This window comes from Impatiens glandulifera, chromosome 4, assembly GCF_907164915.1.
Source record: "Impatiens glandulifera chromosome 4, dImpGla2.1, whole genome shotgun sequence".
Taxonomy (NCBI): Eukaryota; Viridiplantae; Streptophyta; class Magnoliopsida; order Ericales; family Balsaminaceae; genus Impatiens; species Impatiens glandulifera.
Window position 1 is genome coordinate 57,312,581 of NC_061865.1, and position 23,389 is coordinate 57,335,969.

Sequence of the window (23,389 nt, forward strand, 5' to 3'; positions counted from 1 at the left end):
TTATATAATCCCCCAAATAATGACCTGTAAATCACTTTTATCAAAATTCAACATACTATCCATAAGTGCACAACTATCATTCACATCACCCAAACAAACTTAAAACCATACTTTAATAAACAAATATTAAAGAAGATATTTTTTCTTTTTTAAATTATAAATGTTTAATATGATACTAACCTTACAAAGTTATACACTAATTAGTTAGAACCATAAACAATCTTAAGATTTTCTTGGTGCAAATTTACAATATTTTCATTATACTAAATCGAACAATAGAGTCATGAAGATGATGTCCATTGTATAAAAATTACAACGGTCACATTGAATTCTTAATAAAAAAATCATTCACCCCATTTGTAAAGGATTAGACTTGTTCACATGTGTAACTTATAATTATTCATTTAAAAAAAAACACGGTGATAAGTCGTAACAATCACAGATAACGGTGAACAAATAGGATAAAACAAGGGCGATCTATGTAGGGACTCCGTAGATTAAAACTAAAAAACATATTATTATTTTTTTTCTAAAGTCCATTCATCTTGAATTCCTACTTTCTTTCTTATATGTCTTTTTGTGAAAGATTAATTATGACCAAGTTTCGATAATTTGACAAGTACTAGATAGAGGAGGGTTTCCATTTTGGCAAAAATACAACATAAAATTTATAATGAAAAGACTACTGCCCTCCAAACTTTTCAAAGATTCTCTCTCTATCTCAAAGCTAAGCATATGTTATCCACTCACACTCATCTTTAGGTCTTGTTTGGTCTAATTTATTACTACCACGAGAATCTCAGATTTCTCTTTTAGCTAGGTCAGTGCAGTCTTGCTCTCTAGCTAATACAAGTGTCATTTTTGCTAAAACATATGTATTAGAAAGTTAGAGCCTTAACTTGAACGTAATAAAGTTAACTTAGGACTTAGATTATGTAAATAAATAAATAAATAAAGGGTGTTCAAATATATTTATAACTCTCAAACAAAATAAAGTTTATATAAGAATTTAAATATTTTAATTTTAATTCTCATTAAAAAAACGTTTTAAATTAATTAAATAATTAAATAATTAAAATAAGCTTAACCCTTAAAAAAAAAGATTACTTACCAAGTTTGAACATTTCTTAATCTCATCCCAAGCAAAGTCTTTTTAAATTCAAATTCCTCAAATTTTTGTATTAATCCTAAAAGTGGGTCTTTATACAAAATTTTAAAATACATATATATTTAATAAAAATAATTAATTATATGGTATAATTCATAAAAAAAAATTAAATTGGAAAATAGTTAATTTTTTATCAATTAATTTAATATTTACTATCGAATAAAGTCTAAAAGAAGAGGAGTATAATAAACAAAAATATCATATTTAATCATTTATTATTTAAGTGAGGTTTTGTATGATAAAAAAATTAAAATAAAATATTAAAGTAATAAAATATATATAAATGTAAAAGTTGACACATAAAACCCAATTGTCACGGGTTTTGTCACTACTCTTACTTACTATACCATTCTCTCCTCCATCTCACACGCCACTATTTTATTTATTTATTAAATAACAAAGTAACTAAATTTAATTTCTAAGCCATGTTTGTTTTACATATGTATTTTTTTCTTAATTATTCTTACAAAAAAATTAGACTATTATAATATCTTATTGTCATAGTAATTTTAGTAAAACCCTCTTAAATTGAAACATATCTACTGTATTTTTATTACATTGAAAATAATAATAATTAATACTAATTATTTGAATATATGTTTAACCATTCTCTTTACAATCTCCTTTTTTATTAATTTTTTTTCAAAAATACTTTATATATAAGTCACAAATTCATCTTATTTGATACAATCATTTTTTATAATATAATTAGAAAGTTATCATAAACTTATTCTTTTTTATTCTCATTATATTTAATTTTTTTTTATCTAACTCTATTATATTTGTTTCAACTCTCACTATCATATTTTTCATTTCTAATTGAACTTGTGACATTTTAATTTTTAAATCGGTTCTTATTACTAAATGATCGTAATCTCATCTTAAAAACACTTAGGTAAGCTTATTTGCTATATTTATTATAAAAATATTATTATATAAAGTTTATTTATAATTTTTTTTTGCATAAAAAATAATTATTTTTAGTTAAAGGGTATGAAAAAAAGGAAAAAAAAAACGCGGTTAAGAATCCAAGTGTGAAGGTGGGACCAAATTTTATTCACTATCTTTCTCTTTCTTTAACAAAAATTACGCGTCTTCTCTCTCTTTCCAAGTCACACTTTAAACTGGACCCACACATCTACTTATTTCATACTTGTAAACTCTATTTTAAATTACTTTCTTTTAACTAAATTCACTTTTTTACATCTTGTTTTATCTTCTATTATTTAAATAAAATATTTTATTAACGACTTCAAGTAATTGGATTGATAAAATAAAGGAATAAAATTTCGTGAACTTTTATAAACTACTCAAATTATATTTTGTCTTAGTATCTATAATAAGAATAAAAATAATTTCAATCATTTTTAAATTTAATAAAACAAAATAAGTTCTGATTCTCAAGTTAAAAAAAAATAATATATAATAATATAAGGATCTGGTTGGTTAAAAATTATTTAAATAATTTCAATATAATCAAACATTATAATCACATTTATATTATTTAATTTATTAATTAAAATAATAAAATACATTACAAAAATAAAATATATTTATTTTTATATATTAACAAATTTTAAAAAAAAATAAAAATAAATTTCTACTCCTTGTATTCATTACATCTTAAATAAGTTAAAGACTTATTAGATTTAATTATTTAAATAATCAAAATCAATTTTTTTATTATATTTGATTAACCAAAATTATTAAACATGTTATATTTTAAATTATTATTATTTTATTTTATTATTATATATTAATACTTTTTTAAATTTTAACAAATAAATAAATAAATAAAAATCTCCACTATTTTTAAATTATCAAAATAATTACTTTGTAAATAACTCACTAAATACTATTATTGAAATAACGTTAAGTGATATTAATCTATATATTTAGATAAAAATATTTAAATAATATTAATATATAATGATAAAATATTTTTCTTAAATAAAAATTATTTTAATTAATAAATTTAATAGTATAATTAACAATAAAACTATTAAAATTCTGGATTTTTTATATTATACTATTCTCTATAGAAAAAAAAAACTCTTAAATTAAATTTAAAAAAAGTTATGATAGTGGAAAATTCAAAAAGATTAGTAGAATTGAGGAAATTAAACAAGTTAGATTTTCTTAATCAATATTTACTTTACCATCTAAATTAAATAAAAAAAGTTATAACAATGACAAATACTAGCTAGCATATTAGTAGAATTGAATAAATTAAAAAAGTTAGATTTTCTTAATCAATATTTACTTTACCATTAAAAGCAGATACGGATAACAATATATTATTACATAATAATAATAATAATAATAATAATTATTATTATTATCTTTCTTTAGCCAAACAAGCCATTATTTATTCATAACCTAAATCAAACTCTCCCTTCTTTCAATAACCCCACCATGAAATAGTATATAAATCTATACCTCCATCCAAACATGCCCACCAACATTCTCTCTCTACCCTCTTTCTCTCTCACACACTCATAAACACACACTCCAAAAAAAAATTAAAAAAAAAATGAATTATCTCTGTTTCATCTTCATCTTCTTCCTCTCGCCATTCACTGTAAGTTCCATTCCATTTTCAAATAATCCCAAACTGTATATACATTATGTAATAATTTCCTTTTCCTTTCCAATGTAGATGGTTTTCGCCGGCGCCGGCGCCGGAGAAGGAGTTGAAAGAGATAATCCATTCACACCAAAAGCATCTCTAATCCGTTACTGGAACAAGGAGATCTCAAACAATTTACCAAAACCATGGTTTCTTATCAACAAAGCATCGCCGTTGAACTCAGTTGACTCAGCCGTTTTCGTAAAACTCGCCGGCCAGAACGATCTCAAGTCGAGTTTACCTTCATTCTGTTCTAAATCAAACCTACTCTGTTTTCCAGATTTAGAACAGAGTCTAGATAAACACGATAAAGATTCAAACTTCGCTATCTATCTAAACAAAAACTTTACCAATTACGGTACGAGTCGACTCGGCGGATTCGACTCGTTCAAGAACTACTCCGACGGCGAAAATATCCCCGTCGATTCGTTTCGACGGTACAGCCGCGACTCAACCGGTCATGTAGATAAGTTCGCTAACTACGCGCCGGAAGTTAACGTCGGCGACCAGAGCTTCAACACTTATGGAACAAAAGCCACCGGCGGCGCCGGTGAGTTCAAAAACTACATGAATAATATCAATGTTCCAAATCTACGATTCACATCTTATTCAGATGATACAAACGGAAGAAAACAAACATTCACAAGCTATTCAGATATTTCAAATTCCGGCGACCAGAAATTCAACAGTTATGGTAAAAACGGAAACGGCGCCGCCGCTGATTTCTCATCGTACGGTAAGGAATCAAACGTTATCGGATCTAACTTCGCTGCCTATGGTGAGGTCGGAAACAGTGCAAACGACAGTTTTGTTTCGTACGGAGAAACCGGTAATAATCCTACAAATAGCTTCAAAAGCTATGGCGATGGTGGAAACTCAGCAATTGATACATTCAAAACCTACAGAGATCAATCAAATGTAGGAGACGATTCATTTACATCGTACGCTAAGAATTCAAACGCAGCTAAAGTCGGATTCACTACTTACAAATCGTTTAACGAAGGAACTGATATATTTACCGGTTATGGTAAAGGTGGTCAAGGACAGAAAATCGGATTCAAGAACTACGGCGTTAATACAACTTTCAAAGATTACGCCGATAAGAATGCTGTTTCGTTTTCATCTTACGCCACCCGGCCGCCGCCCGGCGCCGCCGCAGCGACGGCGATGATGGGGCATGGTGGCATGATGGTAAATAAGTGGATTGAACCGGGTAAATTCTTTAAAGAAGAGATGTTGAAAACTGGAAATGTTATGCCCATGCCTGATATTAAAGATAAAATGCCTAAAAGGTCATTTCTACCCCGATTAATCACATCGAAATTACCATTTTCAACTTCCAAGCTGCCGGAGATGAAGAACATTTTCCACGCCGGCGACGGGTCCGCCATGGAGACGATGATGACGTCAGCGCTTTCCGATTGCGAGAGGGCGGCGAGTAAAGGGGAGAACAAGCGGTGCGTCGGGTCGGCTGAGGATATGATTGACTTTGCGATATCGGTTTTGGGTCGAAACGTCGTCGTTCGAACAACGGAAAACACAGATGGGTCAAAGAAGGATGTGATGGTTGGATCTGTTAAAGGAATCAACGGTGGAAAAGTGACCAAGTCTGTTTCTTGTCATCAAACTTTGTTCCCTTATCTACTGTATTACTGTCACTCTGTTCCTAAGGTTCGGGTTTATGAAGCGGATCTACTTGACCCGAAAACTAAGGTTAAGGTCAATCACGGGGTTGCCATATGTCATCTCGATACTTCCGATTGGAGCGCGACCCATGGAGCGTTTATGGCTCTTGGGTCGTCGCCCGGGAAGACGGAAGTTTGTCATTGGATTTTCGAAAACGATATGACTTGGGCAACTGCTGATTAGAGTTTGAGTGGGTCGAATATGTGAAATTGGATCCGACCCGTTTGTTAACGAAAGAGTGAGCGATATGGGTTTGATCCAAAAGAAAGAAAGGTTGGAGGGTTTAAAATTGCAAATTGTGTTTTGGTTTCTAATCAAGTTAAAATATTTATTGGTAATAATTAAGAAATAGTAGCTAAAATTTCATAAATTAATTATTATTAATAATGTTATATTCTCTTGATGTCTAGTTGCTTCATCACATTTACATGTTTATTCTTCATGCATTTATCAAACACAAAAAGTAAAATAATAAAAATTATATTTTTTTAATTATGGAGAACTCTCTAACACTGTCACAATTGTTGTTTGTGGATAAAAAAAATATATTACATTTCTAACTAATTAAATTTATATTGTCCAATTATTACTTAAATTATATGGGTACCATTTTATCATATAATTTTTAATTATTTGTGATTCTTTTTATATCGAAATCCACACTTTAAATTTGTTGAATATTATAAATTTAAGTTATACTCATATATGTTTAAAGAAAAGGGTATCAAATTCAAGTCATAAATAATTTATTAATTGACAAAATTTAAAATTATAAAAAGAAATGTGGGTGACAAAATATAAAGATGCATCCACATGGGATATAATATGTGGTCCAAATAAGAGGATGGAGGATTTGTATTATTTTTGTGAGGATTGAAAATGCCATGGCCAGCTGTGGTTGGCCCTACTTTCCCATCTCATTTTTGTTGAATGGATTATTTATTTAAATAATAAAATCATATATATATATAGTTAAAACAGTAAAACATCTAAAGTTCTTAGTTGGGATTGTGAATTCAAATTATAGTTTTCAAATAAATTAAATGTTATTGTTGAGAAGAAAGCATTTATACCTTGAAAAAAGATGTCATAAAGGTAACAACTACTTAATTTATTTATTTATTTATGGGTAGATATGATAAATAGATTTAGTTGATAGGCATTAAATGGGTTCTTTCATTGAATTTTGTGATAGTATAGGCAAATGGTGGATGAGTTGGATCATATCAATAAAGATAATAATGTCATACAGAAAAATAGATTTGATAAGAAGGAATAAATACTCAAAAATAGAAGTCAATTACTTTCCCCAATTTCAAAAATTATAACAAGAGATTTGGATTAAGAGAATATGTTAGGTGATTTAGTAATTTTATTAGGTTTTGAAAAAAAAAAACATTTTATGGAAAAGTACAGTTATTTGATTTCTTTTATAAAACGTGTAACACCATTTTATTAAAAAAATTAAAATTTTGAAAGTTAAGAATCAAAACTAGACAAATCTATGAATAAAAGATGACAATCAAAAGATTTAATAATTGATTTGATCGAATTATTATAATAATTTATTTTATTTAAATTTTATAAAAATAAATTAAATATATTTTAATTAATAAATTAAATGATTAAGATTTAAAATAAAATAAAATTTGATACGTGGATTTTTGTTAAAAATATCACAATCAAACAAGGTCCAATAAAACATCACACTAAAATCATTTTCTTTTTGTTATGGAAACACTTAGTTTTGATTTTTTTTTTTTACTTATTTTCTTGTCTAAAAGTTCAATTTGAATAAGATAATGTTTTAAAATATTCTTTAATCATATAAATGGCCACCTGTTGTTTTGGATTGCCCTAGTGATACTAATATATATATTTTAACATAATTAGGACATTGATAGGTTTCTTTACTTTAATACATATAAAATAATTTTTTTATTTGTAAATTAATAAAACAAATAATAAAATTTATAAAAAAAATGGTAGTAATAACTATTAATAATTAATAAATTTTGGTTTTACAAATAATGTTTTTTACTATCCTTTGATTGCGCTAATATAACATTAATACAAACTCTGATTATATATATTAACAAATTTAATAATAAATCTATTTCATTCTAATTATTTTTAAACAAAGTTTATTCAAAGGCTCCATAAAAAAACAAATTAAGAATAAGGAAAGGTAAAATGTGAAAAGTAAGATGTATAAAAAACATGATACATAAGAAAAAGAAACTTACTTACGTTTCTTGCTAGAAAAGCAGATCGGTTTCTTTTTCTTTCTTTTTGTATGTTTGATTCTTCACGTTTTATTTCCTTTATTTATTTATTTATTTGTTCATGCTTTAATTATGTTTTACTTCTTTTGCTTTGTCGGTTGATTAAAGGCCTATTTGGATTGAGAATTTGAGATGATCTAAATAATGAAACAATTAATTAATTAGGTAAAGGAAACATCAACATCAACAACGAGTCATCATATATGATATACCCATGTACTAGTATTTAATGTTAGTATCTTTTTGGTAAAGGGTCATTTTCATTTTGAAAGTTAATGGACTTCTTGTTCATCAAATATTTTTGTTTATGTTATATCAACACTCTAGCCAAGTTTGATTAGAGTGATATTCTTGGATGGTAACCATCTTGATGTTTGACATTTGAGTAGTAATCATAGACCTTCAACAAACTCTATCTTTGTATTAATGTTTTCGACACTTTTTCAAATGAAAACGATGTTTTATTGAATAAGAAAAAAATTCATGTTATTTATATGAATAATCACGATTGAATTGTCCTTTCACACAAGTTTGTTATTTAAAAGTTATTATGTTTTTATCGATAAAAACAACTTTATCGGGATTCATTCCACAATAGTAATTGTTCTTGATAATAATTATTTTTGGTGCACTAGAGTTATTTGAAATTGTTTTTAAAATTATATTGGGAGTAATTATGATAAATGATGAGTTAAAGATAATTTATTTTATAATGAGAATCATGGGTTCAATATGGAAAATAACATTACCTATGAAAAGACTTGGCTTCCCTATTCCAATTTCCAAATAGAGAATGATTGAAATGAATGAAAAACATAAAGCTGTTAATAAAAAGATGTGTGACCCACGTGACATTTAGGTTAGAGATTAATTTGAATAGATCCTCTCTATTATTATTTATTAGTTTTAAATTATTATTATTTTTTTAATATAAAAAACTAACCCATATTTACATTAATGTAAGACGTTTGTAATTTAATTAAACTCGTGATATTTATTCTCTTAAAATTACTTTTGTTTTGTCATTTGAGTTATCTTATTTAGTAAAATCATTGATTTTAATTATTATTAATGTTCTACTATACACAGATATGTTTTTGTTATGTGTTCATTTCTTATTTTTCACACAATTTTTTCTTAACTAATAACAAAAAGACATAATATTTAATGCAACATCCCATCTACTCAAATATGAAAATATTGTCTCGGTTCATTTACTCAAATATTAAATAAAGTGCCTTAAAAACTAGTATTTCGTTATAATCAACTTGATTTTAATTATTATTAATGTTCTATGATTATTTTACTCAATTTACTTCCACTCTCTTTTATATTTTTGTTACTAGTTTATTTCCTAATTTTCACATTATTCATTTTAACTAATAAATAAGGGATATAATATTTAATGTATCATCCCATCTACTCAAATATGAAAATATGTCATCTTCCTATCTAGCATTTTGTCATAATCACATATACTTTTTTTTGTATTTGTTAAAATGTGTCATTTAATTAGGTAAATATTGTAATTGAATTAAATAAAAAATTAGGTAAGAGGTGGAGAAAAAAAAGTCTCCCTTGGTCAAGTCTTGTTGACTTTAGAAATTCATCTTCATAATAATCATAAATAAGAACAAAAAAAATAGGTGCGGTGCTGAAATTGACTCATTAATTTTTTGTGGTCTCCAGTTGTTAGTTCTATGATAAATATATCAAATTGCACCTCAGAACTTTATGTTGTGCTAAATAGGCTCTAGAACTTTTTAAATTACTAGAAAGATTCACATTCGATAAAGAATAAAAATATAAAGAAAATAAATTTAATAAAAAAAATAATAATATGTATTTAATATTTAATTTATTCACTTCGATAAAACAATTTATCTTCTCACATATCTCATCACATTTTTTTTTCCTAATAAATCTCTCATCTCGTGAAATCTCGTGAATGTCTCGCATTTATCAAATTTTGTATTGAATTTAAAATATAAAGTCTTATTAGTTTAGTTGGTTAAAGAGTTTTATTGGTTTGGTTAGGTTGAAAGTTCGAAATATATATATAATATTTTTTTTAATCGTTTTAAGTTTATGGGCGGGTCAATCCACAATTCGACCCAAGTATCTATTTACTCTCACATATATATCCAAATTAACTATAGCTCTCGACCAGACAATCCGGACACTTTAAAAATTAAGCATCATTAATTATATATATATATATATATATATATATATATATATATATATATATATTAGAAAAGTTTTTATTATTTTGTAGGTATATATCTATTACAGTCCTTGAACTTAGAAGAAATATCCAAATTCTATTTTATTACTTAAACAAATCTTATTTTTTTAAAATACATAGATATTTCAAATATATATATATATATATATATATATTTGATGGCAATCATTGTTATGAGAGGTTGAAACAAATTTAATATAAAAAAATAATGTTATTAACCTGTTAGAAAGTTAAAATTGTTTTGTTTATGAATAGAACTCAATTTTTTTGACTTAATTACAAATATTGGGCTTGAGGCCCAAAATAGTTGGGGTCTATAATTGATTATTGATTCTGGCCATAGGTCTTTCAAAATATCTATAATGGCTTTGTTCAACACGACTTGGGCTTTGGTTTACACAAGCTATTAAATTGGGCTTATCTTTTTTGACTAATAGGTTAGACCAGATCATACTAACAAACAATTTCTAATAAATATTTGTCCATGGGCCTCATGTTTAAGGCCTTTAAATATTGATAAATTTTTAATCATGAAGATAAATCTTTTATGGTGTCATGGGCTTCATTCATAGCCTCTCTTGACATTTATTTTTTTGTGTTAAATGTTTTAACATGGGGTATGACTTTAAAAAAAATGAGAGATTATTTAAGATGGTTGGCCAGATATACTCACAAAATAAAATTGAGAATTTATTTAAAATTATAATTATTTAATTTAAAAAATATTTTGACATGAAAACAATAATCGGTGAATGTTCCAGTTTCGAGTTAATCTTAATAAGTCAGATATTTTTTTCAAATTCTGTGTCGAATAAAAAAATGATAAGATTTACAAATGTGTTGGAGTCCAAAAGATCTTCCGTCAACATATCTTGATATGTCATTAGGTGCTAAATTGCGATCTAAGGCCTCTTAAGACTCGATTATCACTAAAATGAAATATAAACTGTTTAGACGAAAAAGTAAAATAATCTCGAAACGGGGTTGTCTAATACTCATTAAGAGTGTGTTGTCATTTATGCCCAAATATATTGTCGTTATTCATTCTCCTCAAGAGTGTGACGGTAAAAATGAAGAGAATAATGTGTAAATTTCTATGAGAATCTTCTAACTCGTCGTTTTGTCATCTAGTTAGTTGAGATAAAGTTAAATGTTTTAGAGATCAATGAGGTCTAGATATTCGAGATCTGATTTTTTTTTAATAAAATTCTTCTATCAAAATGGTGTAGTAGATTTGCAATGGAGCCAAATAGTCTTTGGGCATCGATAATAAGATGTAAGTTGGTACTAAAATGTCTAATTATTAAGCGGGGTGTAACATTTAGAGGAGAATTTATCCAATATAAAAAAGTTATCGTGAGTAGTCTAGATTCATTGTGAGGGATAGTTCTTCGATTAAATTTTGGGACGACATTTGGTGTAGTGTCAAAAGTCTAGCTATGTTGTATCATTAGCTTGCTTCCATTGCAAAATGTAGAAATACCAGAGTTAAGGACATGTTTGTTCCTCGGTCTAATGGTTTCGCTAGTCGAATTAGTTATGAAAGGAGATTAAACATTATGGAGACTTCGTCCCATAATAAAGTTTATTTTTGGTAAGACGCAAACAAGTGTCACCGTCTGAACAAGACATTATGCATTGACAAGATATGAATAGTTTCTATGTGGGGCATTTCTACAAGTTGTTCGCTAAGATGATTCCATATAATTTTTATTGGGAAAAAATATTTGAGTATCAAAGATTCGATCCAAGATCTCGTTCTTTGGATGAAGCGTTATTCATGATGGAATTCTAACAGATGATATGTGCATAAAAAAATGTTGTATTATGGCTAGTCGTTATCGTATGTGTCAAGAATAAGTTGAATTGACAACTCACTTACTTTTGCATTGTCGTATGGTGACTGGTAATTTTAGCCTTTTGTAGAGTATTACTGAGATTCTTTGGGTGATGTCCGAGTCTTTAGGTAATTGTTGAGATGTTTGGATTGATGCGGCTGATATGACAGGACTACATATTTGGGTTACCATCCTAATTATTTTTTGGTTGACTATCTAGTTGAAAAGAATTCGTCGAACTTTTAATGACCGTAGTTGTTCGATGCGTATAATTCATAATACTATTATTATTATGCTTTCTAAGATTCGTTTTAAAAAGTTAGAAGAGTCTGTCAGGAGAGTTAATCGTTTTTTCAAGGTTTTACGAGCTCGATAACTTATTAAGTATTATTTTTTTCTTATTTTTTATTTTTTTTTCTTGTCATGTTTTGTCGTTTTACTTAAATAATTTATTTTTATTTTTAATAAAAATTGATCTTTTGAAAATAAAATAAAATATATATATATATATGTATTAGTTTTTATTATTATTATTACTAATATATATAATTAAGTATTTTATATATTAATTATTAAAATATATATTTAAATATAAATTCATTAAAAGTTAAAAATAAGGAAATTACCCTATAAAAAAATTAGTTATATTTACAAATAAAATATATTAATTTATTTATAATAATAAATAATATTTTTTCACTATATAAATATATATTTTTTATTTTATTTGAATGTAAAATTGTGTAAAATAATAAAATCAACAAACAATGGATCGGATTCGGTTTGGATATTTAATTTGAATTTCGGTTGAAGACATTTGGGTGGAATGATCGAATTGGATTTGTTTCGGGATAAAAGTAAAAAAATAAAAAAATAATAATAATAATAAAGAGAAAGACAAAAAACCCCGATCATTATTATTATTATTATTTAAAAAGTTTTAGTCATTATCTGAATCAATCTTTCTTTTAGAAAGTGAGGTTAACATGGGTGTGAGTTAGGCGGCTGAATAGGAAACTGAGACCTTAAGTTATGCTTTAAAATAAATATAATCTATATTTTTTTTAATTTTCTTAAAGAATATATATAATAATAATAATAATAATAATGTGTGTTTTAGCTATAAAAATACAATTACAGGCTGGTTACAAAGTTTGGGTTACTTGAAAAAAAATTATATTATTTAATATATATATATATATATATTTATTTATATATATATATATATATTATGTTATATTGAAAATATATTATAATTAATAAAAAGTAATATATATAATAATAATAATTTGTATGATTTAAGAACTTTCCACATCGAAACCAGTCACATCTTAGCTGTCCGTGATTACAAAGTTGGTGGTGGTTTCATAAATTTTTGTTTTTTAATTAAATAATATATTTTAAAAATAATTTAAATACACACCAATATTAATTGATTTTATATCTATAAATATTTTTTAAAACTTATTAACTTTAGTAGTTGAGTGATTATAATTATTTCTTAAGATAAACGGATAAGTATATAAATATATCAATTCGATCAAAAATATTTATTAGTCTGATCAAAATTATGTTAAACATGTGTAAAAAAAATGTTAAGCAAGTTTATTATGTTTATAAGGAATAAATGTGTGATGTTATAGTTTAAACGTTATATTAATGTGTATTTTTTTTTTTATCAAGAATAAACACATTGAATCCACTTGTGGGAAGTCATTGGTATCGGTTTTATTTAGGTGAGGGGAGTGTGGGGAGGTGGATGAGTATCAAAAGTTAAGGGCATCCACCCTTCTCATCCTATTCCAGAGTGTAGTTCGACCAAAGTGATTGATGAGTAGAAAAGTGATGTTGGTCACATGTGGAAGATATAATCTAAGCCACCCATATTAGAATTATTTATCCTAAAATTAGAAATAATGAATTGTTAATTTCATTTACGGTGTGTTTGATGAAGAATCGGTAGATTTTGAGCCAAATTATGATGACAATGAGAATATCTTAATGTAATTCTCGACTCATAAAAGACGTTGAATGAAAATAACTCCCTCTTGGGAGGTCCTTGAATTAAAGACTAAAATGTGGCCAAATTTGCGCGATCTATACTTTCCACTCAAGCCCTTCTTCATCGAACAACTATCAAGGTTGTCAGCTGAAAAACTAAATGATCTACTGCCGGGTTTTCCGCTTATATTTTATCAATGGTTGAAAAATTATTGCTTGAAACGTTAATGGAATCAATGATGGTGTGAATAGATGCGTCATTATGTCACTATTAAGAACTCTTGGTCGTGACATATAATGTTTTAGTGAGACTAAAATTCGAAAGATGAATTAGTGGATTGTAAGGATCTATGTAATTTTTTTAAATGATTAATGTATATTAAAAATGATAAAAATCGTTTAAACGTGATATTAAAAAATATTACTCAATAGGTTATTGAGCTCGCAAGTCCTCAATAATAATGAATAACTTCCCGATCAACTCTACCGTTTTATAAATGATAACATTATGAATGATACACATCAGACGACTATGATTATTTAAAGTTTAACGTTTTATCTTCAACTAGATAGTCCATCAAAAAATAATTGGGTTGGTAACATAAATATATAGGCATGACATATCATTCGCATCAATTTAAACTTCCTAGCAAGTACTCAAAGACTTGAGCATCACTTGATGAATCATAATAATACTCCATAAAAGACTCAAAATACTAACCACTCTTTAACGATGCAAAAGAAAGAGAGTTGTCGATTTAACATTCCCGTGACACATACGACTAACCATAATACAACATTTTTGCATACCTCTTGATTATATAGGGATCTATGTAATAGACGTTGGGTGGTTGGGTGCCTCTTGGTTCTATAAGGGTGTCTCGTGGAATTCTTATAGCATTATGGAAAAAAGTTACATTGTGATAAGTTGATGTCATATGTGTCATAAGGAGGTGGAATTGTCGACTCACTTTCGTTTGCATTGTCAAGAATAAATAATATAATAAGTCTTTTATGGAGTATGATTAAGATTCATTAGTTGATATACGAGTTTTTGGGTAGTTGATGTGAAGTTTAGACTGAGACAATTAATATAGTAGGAATACATATTTTGGTTACTATCCCGCTTATTTTTTAGAGGACTATCTAGTATAAGAGAAACTGTTAAACCTTCAATAATTGTAGTCGTCTGATTCGTATCCTTCATAATACTATTAATATGACGCTTTCTGATATTCGTTTTGGAAAACGATGGAGTAGGTCAGAGTGTTTTCATTTTTTAAGAATCAATGAGTTCGATAAATTATTTGGTAACGTATTTGTATTATTTTCATAATTTCAATTTTTTAATTTATCGTTTTGCTTAAATGATTCTTATAATCTTTATATACATAGACCATTTTCGAAAAAAATTAGTCAAAATTAAGTTAGACATGTTAAAAATATATTAAACGATAAAAATAATACTCGGTAAAAAATGTTAGTCTGAATAAAAATTAAGTTAAGCGGGTAGAAACTATATTTAACAAGTCAAATATAGTAAATTTGTAAAAACATTTGATTCTGGTGGGCATCTACCGGAACTGACTAATTCGGATAATTGTGGTACCCAATTTTCGGGCCAAGTTCGGATCCGATTCGGGTCGGGTTCAGATCGGGTCGCCCGGGACCTACATACAAAAATATGTAGAACTGGGCTCTTTGGCTTTTTTATTGTGTTAACCGAATTTTATGTGATGTAAAATCACTGATTAACACTTTTGATTTTCATTGCAAATGAATTTAGGATTTAAAATACAACACAAACGAACATCGCTACTAGTTAAAAAACGATATTCTCAACACTCGATATATTTCGTTAAATCGAATCAATCTCTTTCAAAATGACCGTAGAAGGAATAACTAGAACCTCCTAGGAGTTTTAAGTTGCTAGAGCCAAAAGTTATATAAACAAAATAGAGCCTAAAACACCATCGCTTAAAACAATCTTTGGAAAATGAGAAGGAAAGAGGAAGAAAGAGAAAATAAGGAAGATGCACAAAGTGTTTGTAGTGCTTAAAAAAAATGGAATACAAGAGAAGATATTGATGATGGTAGGTATGATTTTTTGGAAGACTAATTTGTCTCCACTCTTCAAGTGGATAGTTGGGTACAATTTCTATAAGCTAATATGAAGTGGGCATGAACCCATCTAAAAGTCTTGTATCAACAACAATTCAATCCCCAAACACCTACTTTTATTATATGGAATCCAATGTATAATTAACTTAGTTTTTCAACATATTATTTAACATTAAAAATTTAATTAAAAATAGGGTTTTAAAATAATTGTGCATATGAATATATGTAATTGTAGCAAAGGAAGACAAAACCAAATTGGCTACTTTAATGAATGGTTATGTGTCTTGTTGTGTCATTTATGATGGTGGCTACTTTGGTGCTAATAAATCACACAATATTATTTATTTCTTTCTTTTTTTCAAAAAAGAGAAAAATCAATCAAAGGGTGTGGCATTACATCACTATCTTGGTGGGCCTTACTAACTTAGGATTCCAAAATTGATTTATTAGGTCAACTTACATCAAGATTATTTTCCACAAAATGTTAGCAAAAAATAATTTATCAACACTTTATTATAATAATTATTATTCTTATCAAGCATGAATGATGAATCCTCATGGTGTTAACTCATTAACTAATTCATTAACTAATTCAAGAATTTTGTCATTTAAATTGTCTACATATGAATTTAAAAATTTCCTAAGACTAGGCAATTCATCGTAACCGTCGGTTGGGGACGAACTTAATCAATGTTGTTATTTATATGATTTTGTTCTAGCTTAACTTTAGTGGGGATGTTTACAATAATACACTCAAATTTTAACAAAATAATGTTGGTGTTTATGTAAATTTTTTATTCTCATTATAAATATCATACATACAGTGATAATTAAAAAAATAAAATCCGGTTACAAAAAAATAATTAAAATTCACTCTTTTATACTTTCTATTTTTATACCGTTTTTTAATACTCTTATTTAAAAATATAAATATTAATACGAGTTTAATTATGAGGTGTTATACAAATTACTACCTTCACAATAAAAAAAAATATTATAAAGAATTTAGAATGAGATTGTAAAATTAGGTGAAATCTAAAAATGAGTTGAAAAAAAAAATATATTTTGTTATTTTTTAAAAGAGAGTCTCAAATTAACATCACATCACAAATTTAAGATATCATTTTAGTTAATAGTTATAACATAAAAGTATTAATTGAATTGAATATCTAGATCAAGATGAAGTTCTAATTTTATTTTAAAATTAATCTCAAAATTATATAAATCACAATTCTCAATTGAAAAACATGCATAGTTGTTTTTAAATTACAAATAAAATTGTAATAAGAAAATGCAATGTCAAACAATTTTTCTTGTCAAGACAAAAAAAACAATTGAATTTTCCTAGTATGATGCCATAGAGTACGTCAGAAGCATTTTTTTTTTTTTTTTTTTGTTAATATAAGAAAATTCAAACATTGGATTAGTTTGATTAACTTATTCACTATTTAATAGTTTTTAGATAATATTCAAAACTTATTTAAACGTAAACTAAATTCTATTTTTTTACTGATGTAGTGAGCCTTTCTAGTACAATCTTATGATTCTATATTTCATAGGCTTAATTACTTCAGTTTATTATTTTTATTTGTTTCTGATTACTTATAACTTATTTAGTTAACAAATATATTTGATTTATATACTATACTAAAAACGGATCTATTAAGGGCATGGGCTTAATTTATTCTCATTCAAAACAGAAAATTTATTACCTACAAAGCCCAGCTCTTTTTAATCTCAGCCCAAGCCTAAGCCCAACCATTCTTTAAGTTAAGTCTAGGAATGACAATAGGCAGTTCGGGACGAAAAATGTATTTACTATTTCTGATCTGTTTACATTTCGGGGATTTTTTTAATACCATTCCGCCCAGTTTGATTTTTTTCGATTTCGGAGAATCCCGCGGAGCACCGTTAATAATTATTAAAATAAATAAATATAAATTATAAAATAAAATTATATGAACGAATTTTTTAATATAATATATATGGTAATATATTAAAATTTTATATTATTATAAAAAATAACATTACTATTCTTAAAAAATATAGTGAATAAATAAATATATAAGTGATTTAATATATTTAATTATGTTTATGGTGTTCGGAGCAGAATCGGGACGGGGCGGGGGACACAAATACCATCCTCGCCCCATCCCCATTTGGTTTCGGGAAAAAACCGTCCCAAACGGGACAATTCAGTTTGATTTTGGCGGGGCGGTTTTAAATTGTCATCTTTATTCAAGTCCACATCCAAGCTTTAATTTTTTTTCTGTACAAATAGTTAACGTTAAACTTGTTAAATTTAGATAAATGATTTAGAGAGAATTTGAGAGAATAATGTGGTGCAATATGATTCGCTGAAAAATTATTAAATTTTTTCTCTTTTATCGTTTATTCTTTTTTCAGTCGGTGAGGGGTGAAATGTCATTTCTTTCCTAAATTCTCTTTCTTCATCACTCCTCTTAAATTTATTATCTAACCACAATTTATTCGTGTTTATAAACCGATCTAATAATATAATAAAACATAATTTTTCAATAATATAGAAAGTATTATTATCTCAGATTTCATCCTAGAATGGTAATGGTGTTCTTTATTTAGATTGATATGGACATCTTAGTAGGGGCAGAGGAGATGTCTACTCATATTTAGTTAATACTTATCATTAGTTTCAATCATATTATTCCCAAAATGTTTAAATAAATTTAATATTATTTAACTTATTCAAATCCATATAAACAAACTAGCCCTTATCAACTTTATGTTTAATTTATTACTTCTGATATGTAACGTGTATAGTTTAGTTGGCATAATTGCTGTCAAGTAGGAATTAGTTGTGTGAACTGATCTCTGTAATTATGTTTTTTTTTGTTCTCATTTGAACCCCTTTTATCACATGCCCCAAACATGAAACTGAATTTATACAAAAAAAAAATATATAGATAAAATTATTTTATTGTTAAAAATTTAAATACATATATTAATCAATTTGCTGACACCGACATCCAACAATAATGAAATAATAACTCAAAATGTAACTTTTATTACTCATATCCTCAATTTATAAACCAAATAATACCTCAGGGACCAATTTAACAAATTTTACACACATAGTGTATGTATATATATAACAGAGCCAAACTTTATAATTTATATAAATAAAGGTAGTTGAGTTCATTTAAGGATCTCAATCTTCCCCCATATTATTATAATTATTATTATTATTGATTTTATTTTCTCTTGGTCCAATATAAATATAACTGCTGTCTTTGAATATAGTCATCTCCACATTTCCAATGCCTCTTTTCTCCTTTATTCCGCCAATATATATATTTTACTCTTAGAATTCTGGCATGTAACCAAAATATTTTTTATTTTATTTTTATTCGATTTCATTTTCCCGTTTCCTCTTACGTGAAGGAGATGGCGAGTCGCCCAATTCAATCCAAGCTTGTGTTGTCATGACTCGGAGTTGTGACAAAACTTTTGGAGGCTTTCTAACACTTACCTTTTCGATTAACTCATAGCAACTCGTAATCTTCTCCTGCATAAACGTAATCTCAGATCAAAATTTGTATCAATAGTGTTGTTTTGAATTCGAATTCTTACTTTGATATGTTCCTGATCAAACCATGTTTCGGAAATCAAGCAAGAAAGATTGGAAATGGTTTGGGATATATGGAGAACAGTTGCTGCAGCAATGGTTGATGGTTGATATTCGAGAAGATTAATCTCTGTTGATGGAGAAATCAATAGTGTTAGTTAGATGTATGTGTTTATTGGATATGCAAATGTCTATAATAAGAACAACCTTGGATATTAGACATGATAATCTCAGTTGATTTCGAGATGATAAAATCAGTATTATGATTATCCAATTTGCTAGCAAAGTAGCTGAGAAAGGTGAATGGAGTAATGGATCTTAGCCTCCAATCTAGAACACCGAGTATGAGTAATTCCATCCTCTGTATTATCTTTGTTTCGAAAACAAATTTGCTACCTTCGATCTGTTGTTCATCATCATCATCGTCATCATCATTGTGTTTATATAGATTTAAACTAATAGATTTGCAATTTAGACAAAGGATACCTGAAGATCCAACAGAGATGGAACAAGAGGTTCTTCCATTTTTACTGCTAGTGATAAGCAAGCAACTGATAACAGTTGCATCGTCCATCCATTGTTTATCTGAAAGTTTAGTAATGATTTGATTAGATTCAGATTCAAATGTAGATCAAATGAACAGGATGAATAATAGACAATCTAAGCATTCATCAAAGCAGTTAACAGTCATCTTGAAAAGCAATCTTATAACTATGATTATCTAGTGACGATCTCTTACTTGCAATCAAAATGCTTATCATTGAATTCCTAAACAAATCATTGTTTCTCAAACGTCTTAGCTTCATAGTTGAGTTGTTCAATAAACATGATTCAATCTCAATACAGTAGATTGTTTATAAACTCTCTTCCTCCGATTCGATTAGCTTATCATCAACAAAAACCTCATTAGTCTTGTGACGGTTAACGAATCCAGAAACAGAAACGGAAGTGAGAATTTACCGATAAGTTACGAGAATGAAGGAAACGATCGAGATAGTTGATAGATAGATACGCCGTTAACGGCTGGAAACCGTAGTGAGATCGTACCTACATCAAACAATACGATCTGATTATCTATATTTACGAAAGACGATCGGATCAAAATAATGAATACCTTAACAATCCAAGCGATAGATTCCTCCCGAGCTGATTGATCTAGAGATCGAGACTGAAGTCGCTTAACATAATCAAGTCCAGGAACGAAGTTCTTCTCCGCTTCGATGAACTCCGTAACCGATTCATTGAATTCATCCAGAGAAGATGAACATTTCATCTGGTCACGATACGGTAAACGAGAGTCCTCCTCCTCCTCCTCTTTACAAAGTAGGTCGTCGTGGAAATAGACTGAAATTGACATGATCCAACCAGCTATGGCGGATCTTCACACTACTATAGTCATCTTCTCTATCAGTATATCACTGAAGAGCTAGTGATTTGATCGGCGGTGGCGGGAGGACGTCGGAGAAATTGCCGGGAAATGTAAATATGGAGGGAAGGAAAGAGATAGAGAGAGAGAGAGAGGTTATTGCGGGGAACTTGTATAAGCGCGGGTGGAGTATATATAGCATGCGTCTCTATATAAAATTGCAATAAAATTGCTTATAGTTATGAAAATAAATTAACAATTATATAAATATATTATTTGATTGGTGGGAGAGATTGTGGATTTATTGGAAGAAATGGATAATAAAGAAAGAAAAAAGATGAGGTTGTGAAAAAGAGTAGGTTCATTGATTTTGAAGTAATACTTATGAGGTATAAAAGGTAATAATAATAGTATGGTAAAAAATTAATTTTTTTTTTCTTTCAAAAATCATACTTTAATCATTGAAGGGTAATGTGAATAGTATATATTAACAAAAAGATAAAATATTGTATGTAATGTACTTTAAGTTGTTAGAAAAAGTTTTACCCATAATGAAATAATTGGGGTTCAATTTTTATTAAAAATATTGTCAATCATAATTACTTTTAGGATCATAGTACCTTCTTAAATTAAAAATAAATAAATGAGATTGAAATGTAATTTGTTCATGTTGTATATTTTAGGATATTGATCTTATTATTGTATGTTAAATTTTTTTATAAGTTTTGTTTTTGAATTTTTGGGTTTCAAATGTAAAATGGTAAAATTATAAATAAGGATGATAATTTAATTCGTTAAATTGTATCTTATTTGATTGTCATATTGTAATTTTTTTCTGATTTATAAGTAGTTTGAATTGGGATGATATTTAAATAACTTACCTCAAATATTATAAATGTAAAACAAAATGTCATTCAACTCATTTATTCATCTATATAGTTATCAAAGAAGTTATAACAAAAATAATGTCATGCAATAACAAAGACATAACACATTTGTAGGAGAAAAAAAGTGTCTAAATAATAATAATAATAATAATAAATTAAAAACAAAATTACTATGTTCAGGATATTTTTTATTTTTCTTAAACTTTTTTATTATGAATTTTTTTATTTATTTATCACTCGTACACAAGTGACAATGCCACGAACTTAAATATTTAATAGGATGATACTAAGTCTAAATTTCTTTCTATACGGTGAATTTGTATGAAATTGTATATTTATTTTTATTTGAAATTACTCATTTTTATTTTAAATAGTTAAACTTGAAAATAGTACAAAATAAATATCTAACTAAGTATAAACAATTTTTATTTGGCGATTTATAAAATTGGTGTTCTTTGTTAGAAGTCGATTGAGATTTCGGACCTCTTCCTTCACGCAATTGTGGTTATTTTTGTTATTAAACAAAACAATATTTTGTCTTAACAATTTCAAACATCGATTACTTATTTTATTATATATCTGATATTTATGAATAAATAAAATATCAATTTAACTAATTTAATTATCGAATTTCAATGAATTAAGAGTTTTGATTATTGATTTTCTAAAATTCCGTAGTCAAAATTCTTAATTCGTTCAAATTCAATAATTAAATTAATTATATAAATATTTTTAGTTATTTATTTATAAATAAAAAATAAATTAATTATGTTTAAACGGTCGAGACAAACCTTGTTTTGTATAACTTTAACCATAAATAATCTCAAATTGCGAGGTTTCAAATAAAATGTCCAACATCACAATAAGAAGTCTCAATTTGAAAATTTTGTCATTTTTATTCTATGGTCGAATAATTTTGATAATTAATTTAAAATCGTTGATGATATTAGAAAAATTCTCGTGCAATGCATACGAATAAAAATATAAAAATAATAATATAAATTTAATGTTTAAAATTCTTAATAAATCACAAATAAAATATTAAAATAAAAATATAACATTTTCATTCTACATTTTATTCATTTCGGTAAAATAATTTATCTTCTCACATATCTTATCACATATTTTTTCTGAATAAACTCTTATCTCGTGACCTTACACTTTCATTTTGATCAATCAAATATTTGATTCATATTTTTAACATTTAACATCGTGACCTCACACTTTGGTCAATCAAATATTTGATTTATATCTGTACTTATTTTGTTAGGTTACAAATTCGAAACATACATATAACATTTTTATCCATTTATTCTCCTATATATATCTAAATTAATCACAGCTCTCGATCCGACAATCCGGACACTTTGAAAATTAAGCATCATTATATATATATATTATTAGAACGTCCCGCGTTTATCAAATTTGGTGTTGAAATTATAATATAAAGTCTTGTTAGCCAAGTTGGTTAAAGTGTTGTACTTATGTCGTTAGGTTGCAAGTTTGTAACATACCTATAACATTTTTTATTTTATTTTTAACCGTTTTAAGTTTAT

General features: G+C 27.0%; 2 protein-coding genes across 2 annotated transcripts; one reads left to right on the forward strand and one right to left on the reverse strand.

The window, feature by feature from the left end:
• The first annotated feature begins 3,676 nt into the window (after positions 1-3,676).
• Positions 3,677-5,901, forward strand: LOC124935720 (polygalacturonase-1 non-catalytic subunit beta-like). Its single transcript, XM_047476138.1, has 2 exons — positions 3,677-3,749; positions 3,828-5,901. The coding sequence occupies exons 1-2, from the start codon at positions 3,702-3,704 to the stop codon at positions 5,664-5,666; spliced, it is 1,887 nt and encodes a 628-aa protein (XP_047332094.1). The 5' UTR covers positions 3,677-3,701; the 3' UTR covers positions 5,667-5,901.
• A 13,089-nt stretch (positions 5,902-18,990) lies between these two features.
• Positions 18,991-21,095, reverse strand: LOC124934418 (cyclin-D1-1-like). The gene is made up of 6 exons (XM_047474949.1): positions 20,695-21,095; positions 20,541-20,627; positions 20,067-20,165; positions 19,788-19,983; positions 19,586-19,710; positions 18,991-19,520 (listed from the first exon to the last, which is right to left on the reverse strand). The coding sequence occupies exons 1-6, from the start codon at positions 20,935-20,937 to the stop codon at positions 19,359-19,361; spliced, it is 912 nt and encodes a 303-aa protein (XP_047330905.1). The 5' UTR covers positions 20,938-21,095; the 3' UTR covers positions 18,991-19,358.
• Positions 21,096-23,389: the final 2,294 nt, after the last annotated feature.